At 41.8% G+C, this 15,607-nt stretch overlaps 2 protein-coding genes across 5 annotated transcripts; one reads left to right on the plus strand and one right to left on the minus strand.

Annotated features, from left to right (window-relative positions):
* Positions 1-130: 130 nt before the first annotated feature.
* On the minus strand, positions 131-4,823 carry sar1b (secretion associated, Ras related GTPase 1B). The gene is made up of 7 exons (XM_077740728.1): positions 4,650-4,823; positions 2,778-2,853; positions 1,981-2,100; positions 1,834-1,899; positions 1,654-1,757; positions 1,118-1,249; positions 131-1,036 (listed from the first exon to the last, which is right to left on the minus strand). Exons 2-7 carry the CDS (start codon positions 2,833-2,835, stop codon positions 920-922), a joined length of 597 nt encoding a protein of 198 aa, XP_077596854.1. The 5' UTR covers positions 2,836-2,853; positions 4,650-4,823; the 3' UTR covers positions 131-919.
* A 636-nt stretch (positions 4,824-5,459) lies between these two features.
* Positions 5,460-15,511, plus strand: sec24a (SEC24 homolog A, COPII coat complex component). Of its 4 annotated transcripts, none has more exons than XM_077740722.1 (24): positions 5,460-5,829; positions 6,977-7,480; positions 8,366-8,518; positions 8,643-8,714; positions 8,992-9,027; positions 9,113-9,279; positions 9,930-10,117; positions 10,194-10,296; positions 10,499-10,625; positions 10,709-10,818; positions 10,891-11,003; positions 11,083-11,201; positions 11,287-11,342; positions 11,739-11,945; positions 12,005-12,128; positions 12,232-12,390; positions 12,477-12,650; positions 12,811-12,921; positions 13,280-13,455; positions 13,539-13,676; positions 13,756-13,860; positions 14,326-14,418; positions 14,494-14,597; positions 14,667-15,511. In XM_077740722.1, exons 1-24 carry the CDS (start codon positions 5,775-5,777, stop codon positions 14,779-14,781), a joined length of 3,309 nt encoding a protein of 1,102 aa, XP_077596848.1. In that variant the 5' UTR covers positions 5,460-5,774; the 3' UTR covers positions 14,782-15,511. The 4 variants fall into 4 exon arrangements, with proteins under 4 accessions (XP_077596848.1, XP_077596849.1, XP_077596851.1 ...); XM_077740723.1 differs by having other exon boundaries at positions 8,995-9,027; XM_077740725.1 differs by lacking the exon at positions 8,643-8,714 and having other exon boundaries at positions 5,461-5,829.
* The last annotated feature ends 96 nt before the right edge of the window (positions 15,512-15,607 follow it).

The following is a 15,607-nucleotide window of genomic DNA, read 5'->3' on the forward strand; positions in this document are numbered from 1 at the left end:
AGGGAAACCATAACACAGTGATATTTTATAAATGTAGCTCTAATCCTGTATATTTTTAGGGTTTTACTCTCCATGATTGAAACGCAAAGCCAAGACAGATAAAGAAAGCAAAGCAGCCTCAGTTGCTGTATTGATGTTAAATTCTGTTCTTAATTGCAAACATTTATTATCATGGTCATAATCATTCTTCTTACACATTTATGATGCAAACAACAACATTACCACCACCAGCAGCCTCGTTTTTGGAATGCTGCGAACTGGAATGAAAGACACACACAAGCAATGCAACGCTCCCACGTGTGTGTTTGTGTGTGTGTGTGTTAATATTGTCTCCCCTCCATTTTTTTGGCATCTTCCTCCCCATCTGCTGTCATCAGAATCATCATCCTAACCGTTATAATAATCATAAAAGGGTTGGTTGGTTACAGCTGAAAAAGAACAAGGCATGCATGCATAATGAGAAAGGATACAACGTCCATGTACCAAGTTAGTGTACATTTCATACATCATTTGGAATATTGAGCCATTATGCTATTTTTTTATGCTTCTATGTATGTAAAAAAACTTATTTTTTTAATCAGGGTTGGGCAAAGCAGGGATGACGGTCCTTCGGTTTATCAAGCGTCATAAAAAGAAAAAAAATATGAATGAATAAAAATGCCACGTATGGAACTACTGGAAGCTTCTGAATGGACGCTGGCATACGAAAAAAAAAAAAAAAAACAGGAATAGTCCGTGTGGAGCTATGAGAGTGGGACAAAAAAAAATGTGTGTAAGTGCAGAACCCAAAGAACCAATAAAAGTCTATTGGGACCGAGTTGTCGTGGTGGTGATGGTGGTCGTGGTGATGGTGGAAGGTCGGCAAGCCCGCTGTTGTACGTCTGTTGTTGTTGTTGCGGTTCGGTAGGTGGCGCTGTTTTCAGTCGATGTACTGGGAAAGCCAACGGAATCCCTCGCCGTAGCCTTGACGCTTGAGCACGCTGCACATATACACTTCCAGGGGTCTCGTATTCAGCTCCTTGGTGGGAATTTTGCCCTGCGGACGGAACAAAGGACGATCGCCTTGTTAGAAAGACTGGCAACTTGAGTTGTTAGTCCCCGGACGGGGGATTCTCACCTTTCCTGTCGTCTGTCCGTAGAGTCCAAACATTTCCCTGAGCCGCTCCTCGCTGATGGCTTCCGGTCGGTCGATCTTGTTGCCCAGGATGAGGATGGGCACGTTGCCGATGGTTTCGTCCGTCATTAAGCCCTGAAAAAGTAAAAAAAAAAAATACATAAAAAAGAAAAATATGGCGGAATGGCTTGCAAAGGAGTTGACCTTAAAAATCGACGATTAACTTAAATGAGCACAGCCTTTGATAGCAATTCATTGCGAAATGTCAAAAATCCAATTTCGCAATGTGTTAAGACAATTTTCAAATTTGGACCCATTTACCAGCGACGCGTACAAAAAAAAAAGCACAATATTGTCTATTTTTTTTAAAGCTCTTCAAATAGTATCCTGTTTTCAATAGTTCATTCTGGTAGAGAAATACAAAAAAAAAAAGATATTTCATGTATTATTATTTAAATTATGCTGACTTAATATACAGCCATCTTCTAAGTCAAAATGACTAGACACTTAATTTCCATTTCCTCTTTCATGGCACTCACGTCAAGTTCTGCTTTGGATTCTGCCAACCTGATGCCATCCGCACAGTCCACGAGAAAGACGATACCATTTATGGCGGGGAGGTAGTGTTTCCACACTCGCCGGGCTGGTGGCACAACACGGGCGCATTATTCGAAGGCCGGGCGGGCTCCACCAAACCGTCAAAAACAAACGGCACCCACCTTGCGCGTGGCCTCCGAGGTCAAACGTAGTGAAGGTCATGCCGGCGATCGTCAACTCTTCCGAGGCTAGACGAGAGGAGCGAAAACAAAAAACCGTCAGTGAACCTGGACCAAATGTACCACCTGGTGACGGGGATTGGTACTAACTGGGATGGAGAGTGGGAACGTGCTGGCCCAATCTGTCGTCTTTTAGCATGTGCAATAGCGTGGTTTTTCCGGCATTGTCAAGGCCGAGGAATACGAGCTTGCCCGACTTCTTGGACAGTCCTGAAAAAATAAAAAAGAAATTTAAAAAAACATACACATTTAGTATGCGAAAGAATATACTAAACACTTAGGCTTACTAGGAATCCTCGCAAAAAAGTGACACCTTAAATATGAAGTAGTTGTATTTGCTGATTATTATTTTCAATATAATTTTTGGAATGACCATTTGTTGCATTAGAATGGGTGGTTTATTACACACATCACATTAGTGGTTAAATGAACTTTAAAGTTTTTTTTTTTTTTTTTTTAATGTACCGGCAATCATTATTGAAAGAAGTGACTTATAGTCCGGAAAATACAGCAATACCCCAAAATCTAGTGTGACGTTCCACATTTCCAAAAGGAGAAAAGGGCTTCTTTGTAATCAATAATACATTGTAGCCACTGTTTTCCCTTCCGTGAGTCAACAAACGGCCATAAGCGTCATTGGTGACTCAACGCTACTTGACGTGGGGTGAAAGCCACGACGAGCGTGTCACCTGCGTGACCGGGAAAACAGGACCGACCGCCGCCGTTTTTTTTAAGGACAACCGGTTGCTAGGCTGTTGCGACTCCTCGACTTGGGTATTTGACTTCTGATTATCAATGGGATGTCACGAGCAATCTTCTGGATGAGCTATTCCATAATACTCAGCATATTTAAGTTTGAAAAAGTGTTTTTTTTTTCTTAGACTTACCTAAAAACTGTAGTACGCTATTGAACCCGCTATAAATCCACTCAAATAAGAATGACATATCCGGAGCTGTTCAACCCTGTGGAAAAAAAAGCCATTAAAAGTTAAGAAATGTCACAAAACATGAAAAAAAGCAGAATAAGTACCAAAATTCAAAATGGGACTGATACTTTGCACCTTTTTTGTTTGTTTGTCAGGAGTCTTAAGACAAGAAACTACAAATCTATAAAATACAACCTGGGGTCAAATCCAGTTGGATATCTGCTTGGATAGTCGCAACTGTGATGTAACAATTCCGGGACTAAAGAGTAAGGTAGGCAAAGGTCGCGGCAAAAAAAAAAAAAAAAAAAAAAGATTTAAATAAATATATAAATAACCTGTCTTTACGTCAGCTATGATGAGCTGGCATCACGTGTGCCAATTATTACAAGTCCAATTACATATGAGTAACCATCTTTAAGATAATACTGAAGTCTATGAATAATGTTACTTTTGCTACATTTAGACATTGCTAAATCGGAAATTAAATGTTACATTGTAATATATGAGATTGTAAATGGTTACCATAGTAAACAGATGCTTAGTTACCAGAAATGCTTACAATTGCTAAAATATATGATTCAGCGCTCAATTCCTGTAAATTTCAAAATATTAAATTACATTCCCAAGCATCAAAACTATAAACATGCCCGGAAATTGCACTTGAAAATCGTCAATATTTATGCAATTTTCAAATATGAAAGCTATTGAAAACTAAAAGTAAAAATCTAAACTGTCCTTTAGGTGATTTTTTTTGTGTAATACCCCTTCATGTATTGACCAGACCGATATATACTAGTTAGACCCTTCATAGTTTTAGTTGACCCCTGTCACTTAATTGAGTCGAGGGTCAAGCCAATAGTCGTTAAGTACATGATTACTGCCATTATGACTATGACCGACAGAACAAGGTGAGGTGAGCACTCCCATATTTGTAAAGGGACATTCACGAGGAAAAATTATTTTACTGTGACGATGGACGGAAATAATCTGGGTTTATTTCTACCCGTGTTCACCATTCACATTAACACTAAGTGGGTTGGGTTACGCACAAAAGAACACAACTTTGAGTAAAGTGAAAACACCAGATAGAAATTTAGAACACATTTTCTCTGCTCAGGTTGTAAAAATATTCACATCGTTTGCAGTAAGTGTAGGTAGTAGTTCAATGCCATTGACGGCAGTAGGCGTCCATTCTATTTGAACTGGGAGGGTTGGCAATGAATTATCACGATCGATCACGGCTAGTTAGAATTGATTGGACGTCTACTGTAGTCAATGACAGTTTATTAGTAAAGTAAGTTGACAGATAATTATACGGTATCTGAAAAGTCAATGTTTAGATTCTAGTTGACGCATTTTCTTGTTATTGACAGTGAAATAGAAGTGTGGATATTTTTCATGCCCTGCCACGTCACATCGATAATAGGCTATAGAAGAAGGAGAAAACATTTGTTACAATGTGCGATCGCGGATGAGATAGTTAATGTGCGTTAAAGAAAGTCGCTGAGAAAAAGATTAAGGTGGCTGCTAACAAGCAAGCTACTAGTTACGTGTCATTTTCTCCGAACGGCGACGCAGCGCCGACAAGCGAGAAAACTCACTCATGTCAAGCTGACTCAAAAATACGATCCAAATAAAAATACAAGATCCACGTGATCATTATCAAAATGAGACACTTGATAACTTTATAATATAAATAGTCGGGTGAAAATGATCAAAGTTAGCCCAACTTAACGTTAGCTCCGCTAGCCTAGCTTCGTTAGCAATCGGGACGGCGAACGTTCCGCGTTGAAACGACAGACAAAGTTCGCATCACCTCCGGGGGAAACTTACTCGTTACTCAGGTGTGGAATCGGTTGTCAAGTGCGTTGGCTCGTCTGATCATGTGAATGTGGCTCGTGCGTATAAAAAAGGAGACCCCGCTGACAGCCAGCTCGCCCTGTCTCCTTCCTTTTTTTTCGTGTTTTGTTAACTGAGCCACGACACCGCAATGGCTTCTGTCACTTCTTCTTCTTTGGTTATAAACAGCAGTTTGCAAACAGTGTTGGTGCATTACTGCCATCTATGCTTTCTGCTCCGGCTTTCTGGATACGTTCAATCTATTTCAAGTGCTTTAAAAAACAACATTCAAAGAAATTGATCATTCTGATAAAATCAATAATTGCCGTTAGCTTTTTTACATGGTATTTGTCATTATAATATATATAAATATGGCAAATGTGGTAATTTATCTTTATCATCTGTTTATTGTATTAGAATGATCATGTGTGTTCCCCCGGGTCTGCGTGGATTTCCTCCGGGTATTCCGGTTTCCACTTTCCAAAAACATGCATGGTCGGCTGATTGGATTCAGGGTGTCCCCTGCCTTAGGTTCTCGAGTCAGCTGGGATAGGCTCCAGCGCCCCCCGCGACCCTAATGAGCATAAGGCGGCTCAGAAAATGAGTTGAGAAGAGATATATATTTAAAGTATTAAAAGAAATAAACGAATGAAAGACCATTCATAATAAATTATACGTCTAATGGCATCCAAAGAGTTGAGGACTTTAGCCCCAATAGCGTGAACTCTGAACCGCAGGTTGTTTCTAGTAGACTCTGAAACGAAGAGCACCCGGAGGAAATGCCACGTGTCCACAGTGCGCATGCCCGACAATTTGTGCGTTGATCCTTCTTGGGTGATCCCGATTTCCGGTTTGGAGATTCCTCTCGTCAAGGCCGAGGCTAACGGCATTTCCCCGTAGTGTCACTTCCAAAGGGGGCTCCAGGGCCCGCAGCCATGGCCGTGTGACTCCAGCAGCCAACAGGACGCTCACGGTTTCGAGACAATCCCAGCCTGCGGAGACATTTGCTGCCCCAGCCCGTGGCTTCTACCACAACCAGTTGCTTAAAAAAAAGAGAAGAAGCTAATCGCTCCTAAAGCTAACGCCGCACCATTTCGGAACCCGGTGTCCGTTTTCAAGATGTCAACGGCGGGATTCAACGCTCAGAACGGGACGGGACAACCGTACGCGAATGGTAAAGTGTCAAGTCTAAACGTCATATTTTGTGAAATCTATGAAGCTGCGATTATTCGTTTCGCTCTGGACGCGTGCTAGTGATTAGCTCGCGGACTCGCCTTTTAAAAATAATAATTAATTAATTAAAAAAAGGGAAAACGTAGTCATAAGTTCATCTAAACCGCCAAGCCAATTAAACAGAAAGTTTAAGCTCTGTTTCAAAATAAACACTCGCGTGGGAAATCTGACTATTTGACATTGTTTTTTTTTTTCCTTATCGATGATAGTATAGTTTTAACATCTCTGGGCGGAGTGACAAACTCGATTCAATTATAGGCTTTTGCCATGTTTACCATTTTTAAATGATCGTCTATACACTATTAATTCATTACGGCCTTTGGGTTTGTACCCACATTCTAATACAAAGAACAAGCTCGTCATGTGCTTTCAGGCTTCTGGAAGTTTTTCTTGTCAATGTTCACCTCCCTTCGTCATGATGAAAATTTGCTTAGCACAACATATTCGTGTTATGTTGTAAACGTTATCTATGTATTTTGTCTTTTTCAACTTGGCCATCTTACTGTTCATGTGGCATATTGGGCCCAATCCAGAAGGAAGGACGCTTAAACTCATGCACATTTTTTTAAAGATGTTTTTTTTTTTTTTTTTGGCTAGTGCACATCTGCTTTTTATGTTCAAATCATTGCTTTACTTGTTTGATAATGTTTCACTTCATCATGAACACCCAAGATAGTCCATATTTTACTTCAGAACATTTTCACAACACCACCAAACTTTAAATATTAGGAAATGTTTGTCATATAAATGTACTCACAAACTAAATTAGTATGAAAGGTATTTATATTTACCAACTTGGCATGATTTTTTGGTGACTACTGATGCCTTCATACGCTAAGTTGAAGAGCATCTAGTAGTTCTGTCACCACATTACTAGTGGTAATTGAATAGTAATAATTGACAAAATATAACAGCTTAGCTCGACAGGCTAACATAGAAGTGTTGACATTTTTAACTACCCACAGTTTCATACATAGATTGTTTAAACAAAGAGAGCAGTTGGAAGCCTGCTAATGGTGAATTTCAAAATGGACTTGAAGTCATAAAATACATTTGCTTATAACCTCTAACTTTCCACCATTTTCCAGGTCCCTCACAGAACCCCCTTGGCGTCCAGCAGCTCCCAGCAGTCAATTACGGCATGACGCACCAACACAATTATAACGCAATGCAGGCCAAGGCACCAGCGCCCCCTGGTCCTGGACTATATCCTTATGGGTCACACCAGCATGTCCCCCCGGTGGGCTCTTACCAACCACCTACATCTTATACGGCTCCACCAGGCCAAAGTCCCCTCACCAGACCACCGATGATGGGTGGGTCTCTGCCACATACACCCCCACAGTCACACAGTCCTGGTCCCAAGCTGCCCGCCGCACAGGGCACCCCTCCGCCACCCGTGGCGTCCTCTAGCGGCTTCTACCCAAACGCCCAACATCCATGGCAGTACAACTCGGCGCCTCCGCCCGTAGGACCCCCAGCGTCCATGAATGCGCCGCTCCGCGGCCCGGCAACCAACCACGTGAGCCAACCCGCACCCTACGGCTCGGCGGCACCGCCCCCCTCATCTTTACAAGGATATGGGCCACCAGGTAAGGTTCAATAGATAAAAAATGACGCAACCTGTATGAATAAAATCGCATCAGTGAAGTTCAGTGGACTGACTATCTGTCATTCCCCACTGGATTAAAAGTTGGAGGGAAAAAAAAAAACATCTAAAACTTATTTGAATGAGGTCACAATTGCTGTCTGATTTTCTGGCTTAAATACAAGTCACTGGTGTCATTAGATAAAATCTATCCAAGGTTGTCATGTTGGAGGAGGACCTTGTACTCCAGTCTTGCCCATAACCAATTGACACAAACTGTTCAAAGTTCAAACCCTACAGAATGAGACAAACTGGCTTCAATGTAACAAGCTGTCCCTGCCAAAAAGCGCCAGGACATGGTTTCGCTTACTTGAACACCTAACTAATTATTCAGCCAATATCATGGCCTCTGTTGAAATAAAGTATCAGAAAATAGACTGAAACTGTCGCATCATTAAAATGTGTTACACATTAGAAAATCTACATTGTCACTAAGTAAATAAAAAAATCCCTTTGTTGCATTCACAAGAAGGTAAAAACACAGACACGGGAAAATACATTGTAGACATAAATAAATTAGATAATAAATAAATGAATCAATAAATAATTTAACTAAATCGTGTTACATAAAATATACATGCAATTATACCTCATACCATAACTTGCACCTGTGCCCCCTCTGGTGGTATACAAATGAATCCAGTTCAATTGTATTTAACCTCCAAGCTCAATGGCCTTAATAATTAAATGAATGCATACATTAAATTGATTGGTAATAATGAGTGCATCCTGTTCATCTGCTTTTGTTGCCATAGTTTAAAAGAACACAGTTATGAACATTTTAACTCTTATGGTCGACAAACAATGACGATGCCTATTTTTCCTGCAGGTGCCGTTCCCCCACCCATGAATCCAGCAGCTTCACAGCAGTACCACCCGAGCAGTGTTCCTTATGGGCCACCACCTGTAGGCCCACCCCCCACCATGAAACCTGGAGCGCCCCCGATGGCCAACGCCACGCATCTTCCACCAAAGGCAGACGGTGAGACTTTCTGGCATGACTGTGTTCATTGGTGAAACCTATATATATTCTGTCACTGTAAAGTTTAAGACTTATGTATTGTTTTTATTGATTTTCTCTTGTTTCCCATCCTCCCACACGCCAGCTCAGTGTGGGGCCGGCAGCAATCTGCCCCTCACTGAGCCCGACTGCGAGGAGGCGGATATTGAATGTCCAGGTCTGCTTAAATCAGTTGGCAGTTGCATAGTCATCTTGAATCATTTCTCAATTTTTTCCTCTTTTGTTTTGTTTTCTTACTGCAAAACAGAAAATAACCAACAAATAGTGAATGTTAGTTTGTTGGTTGACATGTACTGGTGAAAAAATGCTTTAGCAAGTGAATTTTCGAATGCTCATTGATGCTTCACGTCCATTCTCACAACGCCTTTGGCCATCTCTTCTCTGACGTTGGTCAAATTTCATGCAAAAAAATGTTGTTTGTTTCTCCAAAACAGCAGCAGCTGGCACCAATCACATGGACAACAAACCAGGTATTTCTGCTTAGCCTGTTGTAGTCAAAACAGACACAGAATGTATTCGGTTCTTTCTGATATTGAGTTTTTCCCCCCTCCACAGCTGGTCCGCCCAAGCCCGGCCCTCCGGGTCATCACCTGGGCCACTACCCCTCTCTTCCACCGGGGTACCAGCACCCCACGGCTCCTCAAGGCGGACCTCTGACCTCGCACCAGATCATTCAGAACACCACGCAGCCTTACGCCCACCCACCTCGGCCATACCAGCAGGTGAGACGTCAGCACGCTGGTGTATGAATTTGTATATGCAATGTGGGTGTGTCTGTGTTTTTATGAATGTGCAGGTGTGTCGCTGTTTGGTTGTAGAACAGCATTTTTAGAAATATTAACTCATTTGCTGTCATTGGTGAAAACAGATTTGGGAAACTGGGGGTCAATATTGTTTGTCTTTTGCCCTCTATGGCAGTAATGCATGATCGCATACTTAGTGGATGTTTTAATTGCACAGTATGAGTTAAAAAAAAAATTGGGATTATTTTCAGGTTCTCAAAGGCCAATATTATACAAATTGTTCTTGTGGTAGTTGTTTAAATCAAATTAAAATTTTCCCCTCCGTTATATAATGTTTTTTTCCTTTTTTGTTCAAATGGTGGCCAATGAGTTAAATGGAGAAAATGGCTTGTAGCACAATACCCTTTGCACTTTGACACTTTCTTTATACGCCTACTGCTGATGCATTATTAGAAGTAGCTTAGAGCTTTGGCATCTTTCTTAAGAAGATTTGGACATAGTCGCCTGGCCGGAGGAATTGAACCCCCAACCTCTGTTTTGGGAAAATACTACACTACCATTGTGCCATCCCATCCCTCAACTAAGACAAACCAGCACCTCACCTAACCTGCTCTCATCATTCTTGGCAGCCACCTTCAGGGCCTGGCCCGGCCCAGCTGAGCCCATCCATGGCGGCCATGAGCCTGCAGTCAAACACGCCCGAGAGCCTGCGAGTGGTCAACCTGCTACAGGAGCGTAATCTGCTGCCATTGGGCCCAGTTGCTGCCCCCACACCCTGCCTGCCCCAAGACCTGCAAAAGATGAACTGCAACCCAGAGTAGGGATATTTGATCATACTTGAGTCATGCAGTTCACCATAATGTCTCTTCCTTTTTTTTTGTCTTTGTCTGCAGGGTGTTTCGCTGCACGCTGACTAACATCCCTCAAACGCAGTCTTTACTCAATAAAGCTAAGATGCCACTGGGCCTACTGCTGCACCCCTTCAAAGATCTTTCTGTAAGCGCAACATGGAAACATACTGTAGTACAAACCTTTGGTAATAATATCAAACCCTATCATTGGAATGTTTTATTTTTGTGCCATGTTGGTTTATTTAATGTAGCGTGACAGGTATTATTTTGCTGCATATTGTTACTTTTGGGCTATTTTTAAGTGACACTTTGTATATAAGTAAATATAAGTGTGACTTGTCTTACAGCAACTTCCTGTGGTGACATCCAGTACCATAGTCAGGTGTCGCTCCTGCCGAACATATATCAACCCTTTTGTGGCATTTTTGGACCAGAGGAGGTGGAAATGCAACCTGTGTTATCGGGTCAATGATGGTGAGAACAGGACACAAGCGGTCATGATATTTCTGTTTTCTGATTACTATCAGAGTATTTTAAACTCTGTATTTTTTTTTCAGTTCCAGAAGAGTTCATGTATAATCCAGTCAGTCGATCCTATGGTGAACCACACAAGAGACCTGAAGTGCAGAATGCCACCATTGAGTTCATCGCTCCTTCGGAATACTTGGTACACAGTTCTGTCAGATAAAACAAAAAAAATAAAAAATAACTGAACATATTTAATTCTCCCCATCATTAGGTGAGGCCGCCGCAACCTGCCGTGTATCTCTTTGTCCTGGACGTATCACACAATGCGGTGGAGACGGGCTACCTGAAGGTCTTCTGTCAGTCAGTTCTGGACAACATTAACGCGTATGTGTCGATTATGTAAATTCAACCGTTTGACTCTACCTCCGACCCATACCGACAACCCATTCATGTTTGCGCAAAGGCTCCCTGGAGACGCACGGACCAAAATTGGCTTCATTACCTTTGACAGCACTATCCACTTCTACAACCTCCAAGAGGGACTATCCCAGCCTCAGATGCTTATCGTCTCTGACATTGACGGTAAAATGTGACAATTTAATTTTTCTCTTGTGGGACCTCCATATATGTCTCCAAGTATTTTATTCAAGGTTTTTGTGTCCCACAGATATCTTTCTGCCCAAACCAGACAGCCTTCTAGTCAACCTCAATGATAGCAAAGAGGTAACAAATGGCTTCATATGTTTGTTTTTTAGGCAATACATTTTCAGAATATGACTCATTTCCTGATTTGGGCATCAACATGTTTTGGCTATTCAAATAGTTTAAAAAAAAAAAAGTTTCTTTTCAGAAATTGTTTAATCTGCTAATTCCAGGTCTTCAAAAGTTGCTGAGTCATTGTTTTACTACATCTGATTAACCTGAATGGCTCATTAAGTCAATATTTGATGTAGTTGAGGGAAGATTAGGTCAGGTGCTGTTGCTTGTGATGAACTACTATTACGCTTGTCAAAATAAAAAAATGTGCATTTCATTCCAAATCCCAATACACCACGTTTTTGCAGTACACTGTTTGTTTGTTTTATTCAGCGTATAAATGCTGATTAATTTGCTTTCCAGCTGGTGCAGGATCTTCTGAAGAGCTTGCCGACATTATTCGAAAAGACTATGGAGACTCAGTCGGCGCTTGGATCGGCCCTGCAGGCCGCTTTCAAGCTGCTCTCGCCCACAGGCGGCCGCTTGTCCGTCTTTCAGACACAGCTGCCCAACCTGGGCGTCGGGGCACTCCAGTCCCGGGAGGACCCCAACCAAAGAGCGTCTGCCAAGGTCTGGAATTGACAATCATTTTGAAAAGAAGAACAGTGACCATAATCTCATCTTTATAGGACATCCAGCACTTATCACCAGCAACGGATTTCTACAAGAAGCTGGCGCTAGACTGCTCGGGTCAGCAAGTGGCCGTCGACCTGTTTCTGCTCAGCTCTCAGTACTGCGACTTGGCGTCTCTTGGTGAGTGAAGACTCAGGCTTGAGCGCTTGGATGGATCGGTTATTATTCATATTTACAATAAGAAGCTGTAATCAATGTGTAATAATCTGTATGTCTTTGCCAGGCTGCATTTCACGGTACTCTGCGGGGAGCATCTATTATTTCCCGTCCTATCACCATCAACATAACCCGGCCCAAGTGGAACGCTTCCAGAAGGACCTAAAGCGATACCTGACCAGGAAGATTGGCTTTGAGGGCGTCATGAGGATACGCTGCACCAAAGGTTCAAAAAATATTTGAAATACAAGACCTACAAAACAATGATCGCTTTCTACTTCAACATGATGTCTTGTTTGTCTTCCATTACAGGTCTGTCCATTCACACGTTCCACGGCAACTTCTTTGTGCGCTCCACCGACCTGCTGTCGCTGCCTAACGTCAACCCGGACGCTGGTTTCGCCGTACAAATGTCCATTGAGGAAAACCTAGATGACATGCAGGTGGTCTCCTTCCAGGCGGCTCTACTCTACACCTCCAGCAAAGGTGCACTATATACATGCATACAAAAACACACATGCACACCAAGGCACACTTAGACTCTTGAATCAAGATACATTTTCTAATCTCAAAGCACATGAGTAAACAATTGGCAGAGGTAGTATTAAAAAAATATCCCTTTTTTTGGTTCTGTTTTGATTTACAGGAGAAAGGCGGATCCGGGTGCACACTCTGTGCCTTCCAGTGGTCCACTCTTTGTCAGACATCTTTGCCGGCGCCGATGTTCAAGCAATGACTGGCCTGTTGGCGTGTATGGGTGAGGAGCTCACTTCCATGGGTCTATGATTAGTAGGAGCAGTATTTTTACAATGAAATTTGAAAATAATATAGTACTTTCAAGTGCTGTTTTCAGGCTGTCGGGGTTCCAGTGTGGTCATGTCTTTCATTTAGTTACCTTGATAAAGTAAATTGTCCTGCTATTTTAAAATGTCTTACAAAATCTATTTTACCTACTCAGCAAGGAAATGTATGCCTGATGGCAGTTATGCTTTATACTGTCCCAATGATAAAAATAAATGATTAAATAGACAAAAGAACCACGGATGGGTAGGAAAAAATTGAAGTCTAAAGAAAAGAAGTTTGCTCTGATGTGCTCTGGTCTCCTGTCATTTCAGCCGTGGACCGCTCTGTGACAGCCAGCCTCAGCGATGCTAGGGACGCCATGACCAATGCCGCCATCGACTCCCTGACGTCGTACCGTCAGTCTGTGCTGACCATTCAGCAGCCTGGCCTGCTCGCACCGGCCTGCCTCAGACTATTCCCTCTCTACATTCTCGCTTTGCTCAAGCAGGTCTCGCACCGTTACGACAATTTGCCATCTTCAATATCAATCCAGCGGTGTCCTCATTGAAAGTTTCTCTTGGCTTCTTCCAGAAAGCATTCAGAACGGGAACTAGTACAAGGCTAGATGACCGCGTTGCCTCCATGTTGCAGCTCAAATATCAGCCGCTGGCCTACTCCACCATCATGATTCATCCCGCTTTGTATCGCGTTGACGACCTTACTGACGAGGTGAAAAGAATAATACAAAAGACTGTGTTTTCCATGTATCCCATTTACTCAAATGTTGGTGGTCGTCTTCTGCTATTAGGGTGCTTTAAATGTCAACGAGCGGACCATTCCTCAGCCGAGAGTGCTGCAGCTGTCTGTGGAAAAGCTCTCCAAGGACGGCGCCTTCCTCATGGATGCCGGAACGGTGCGAATTAACATTAACCCCTAGAACAAAAATAGTCAGCTGGAAGAATGACAGGCTTTAGATAGAGGCTGTTGTGAAAATAGATATAAAAGAAGCATATTAGCAGTAATGAATATTACGTTCCCAACATTAATAATTAGTCATGTAATTAACAAAACAGAAGCAAATTTCTACTTACAGACTATTATTTTAATGAGTGCTGCTTTTAATATAACCATAAGATAAAAGATGAATCATATGAATATTGTGAAAAGCACTAAAAATATAGTACAGTCATACCTTGAGGTACAAGCTTGCTGCATTCCGGGATTAAGCCAAAATATATTTAATCGCAATAGCAAAAAACTAACTAGAAAAACTTATTTGTGACATACTGAAATATGCATTTAAGGGCTATTATTTAAGTGACACAAAAAATGCAGCCGCTTAAGCGTCCCTAAAGTCAACACCTGTCTCTCTCTGCAGGTGATGTATCTGTGGATTGGGTGCAACTGCAACCTCAACTTCCTCACTCAAGTCCTAGGTGTCCCCAACTTTGCCGCAGTGCCTGAAAACCTTGTAAGACTTTTGTTCTCTTTTTCATATATATTTAATCTACTATGCTAATGCCTCCATTCTGCTTGCTTGCACTAGTATCTGCTGCCAGAGCTTGACACAGCCGAGTCACAGAGAATCAGAGCGTTCTTGGGTTGGCTGAGGGAGCAGAGGCCCTTCTTTGCCTCATTGCAAGTCTTCAGGTGGGCAAAAAATGAACACCCTCTGTCTCCAAGAAACAGTTGACCACATGTCAACATTTCTTCTCCTAGGGAGGACAGCCAGATCAAAGTCTCCATGATGCAGAACATGATCGAGGACCGCACCGAGTCAGCGTTATCTTACTACGAGTTCCTGCTCCACCTGCAGCAGCAGATCTCCAAATAATCCGTTCTTGTATGTTTATACGTGCGCGTGGGGAAAAAACTAATTGTGTGACAGTCACTTTCAACAAAGCATTGGAAGTGATGCCCCAAAAAAACAAACATTTAAATCTCTATATATACTGTATGTATGTAGAAGATGGAAATTATTTGTGTTTATTCTCATAAAACTATGTCCAAAGTGGAGGGATGGCTCAGATATGAGCTCGCCCATAGCAAAAGCACAGACGTGAAAATGTCACGTGTATGCAATCGTGTGTGGCCGGTCAAGACTAAGCGAGGTGTCTGACTGTTATCTGAACTATTTTCAACAGCTGTCACATTGTCATTTTAGGAAAGTGTTCCATCTTTCTACATGTCGAGCCGAACAAATTTGGGAAAAAGGAGATAAGCGTCAGGCACCGACTTCAATGTTGTGTTGCAGTCTCATTCTCGTCTTCTTTTTTTTGTTTTGCCCCAAACATATGTTTAATTTATGATCTTACCAATGTGATTAAAATTCAATGATTGCCTTGAACGGGAACTCTACTTTTACTACCAAGCCTCCCGTTGGAACAGACTATATATAAAATATTTTAATATAATAGGAAAGGCAATTTTTGGTTGTATATTAACATGAAGACATAACAAAAAGCCATTGTGATCTTTTAATCATGCTTAAGATACCTGTATATTGAAAATATCACATTATATCAATGGTGAAGAGATGAAAATAAACTTTTAGTATGACCGTTTGGGACTTTTTATATCTAAGTGTGTTATTTTTGGGGGTAGAGATATAAAAAGTAAAGAATGCGGACCAAATAAATCACTAACTTTTGAAGTTTTGT

This window comes from Stigmatopora nigra, chromosome 19 (assembly GCF_051989575.1).
Source record: "Stigmatopora nigra isolate UIUO_SnigA chromosome 19, RoL_Snig_1.1, whole genome shotgun sequence".
Lineage (NCBI taxonomy): Eukaryota > Metazoa > Chordata > Actinopteri > Syngnathiformes > Syngnathidae > Stigmatopora > Stigmatopora nigra.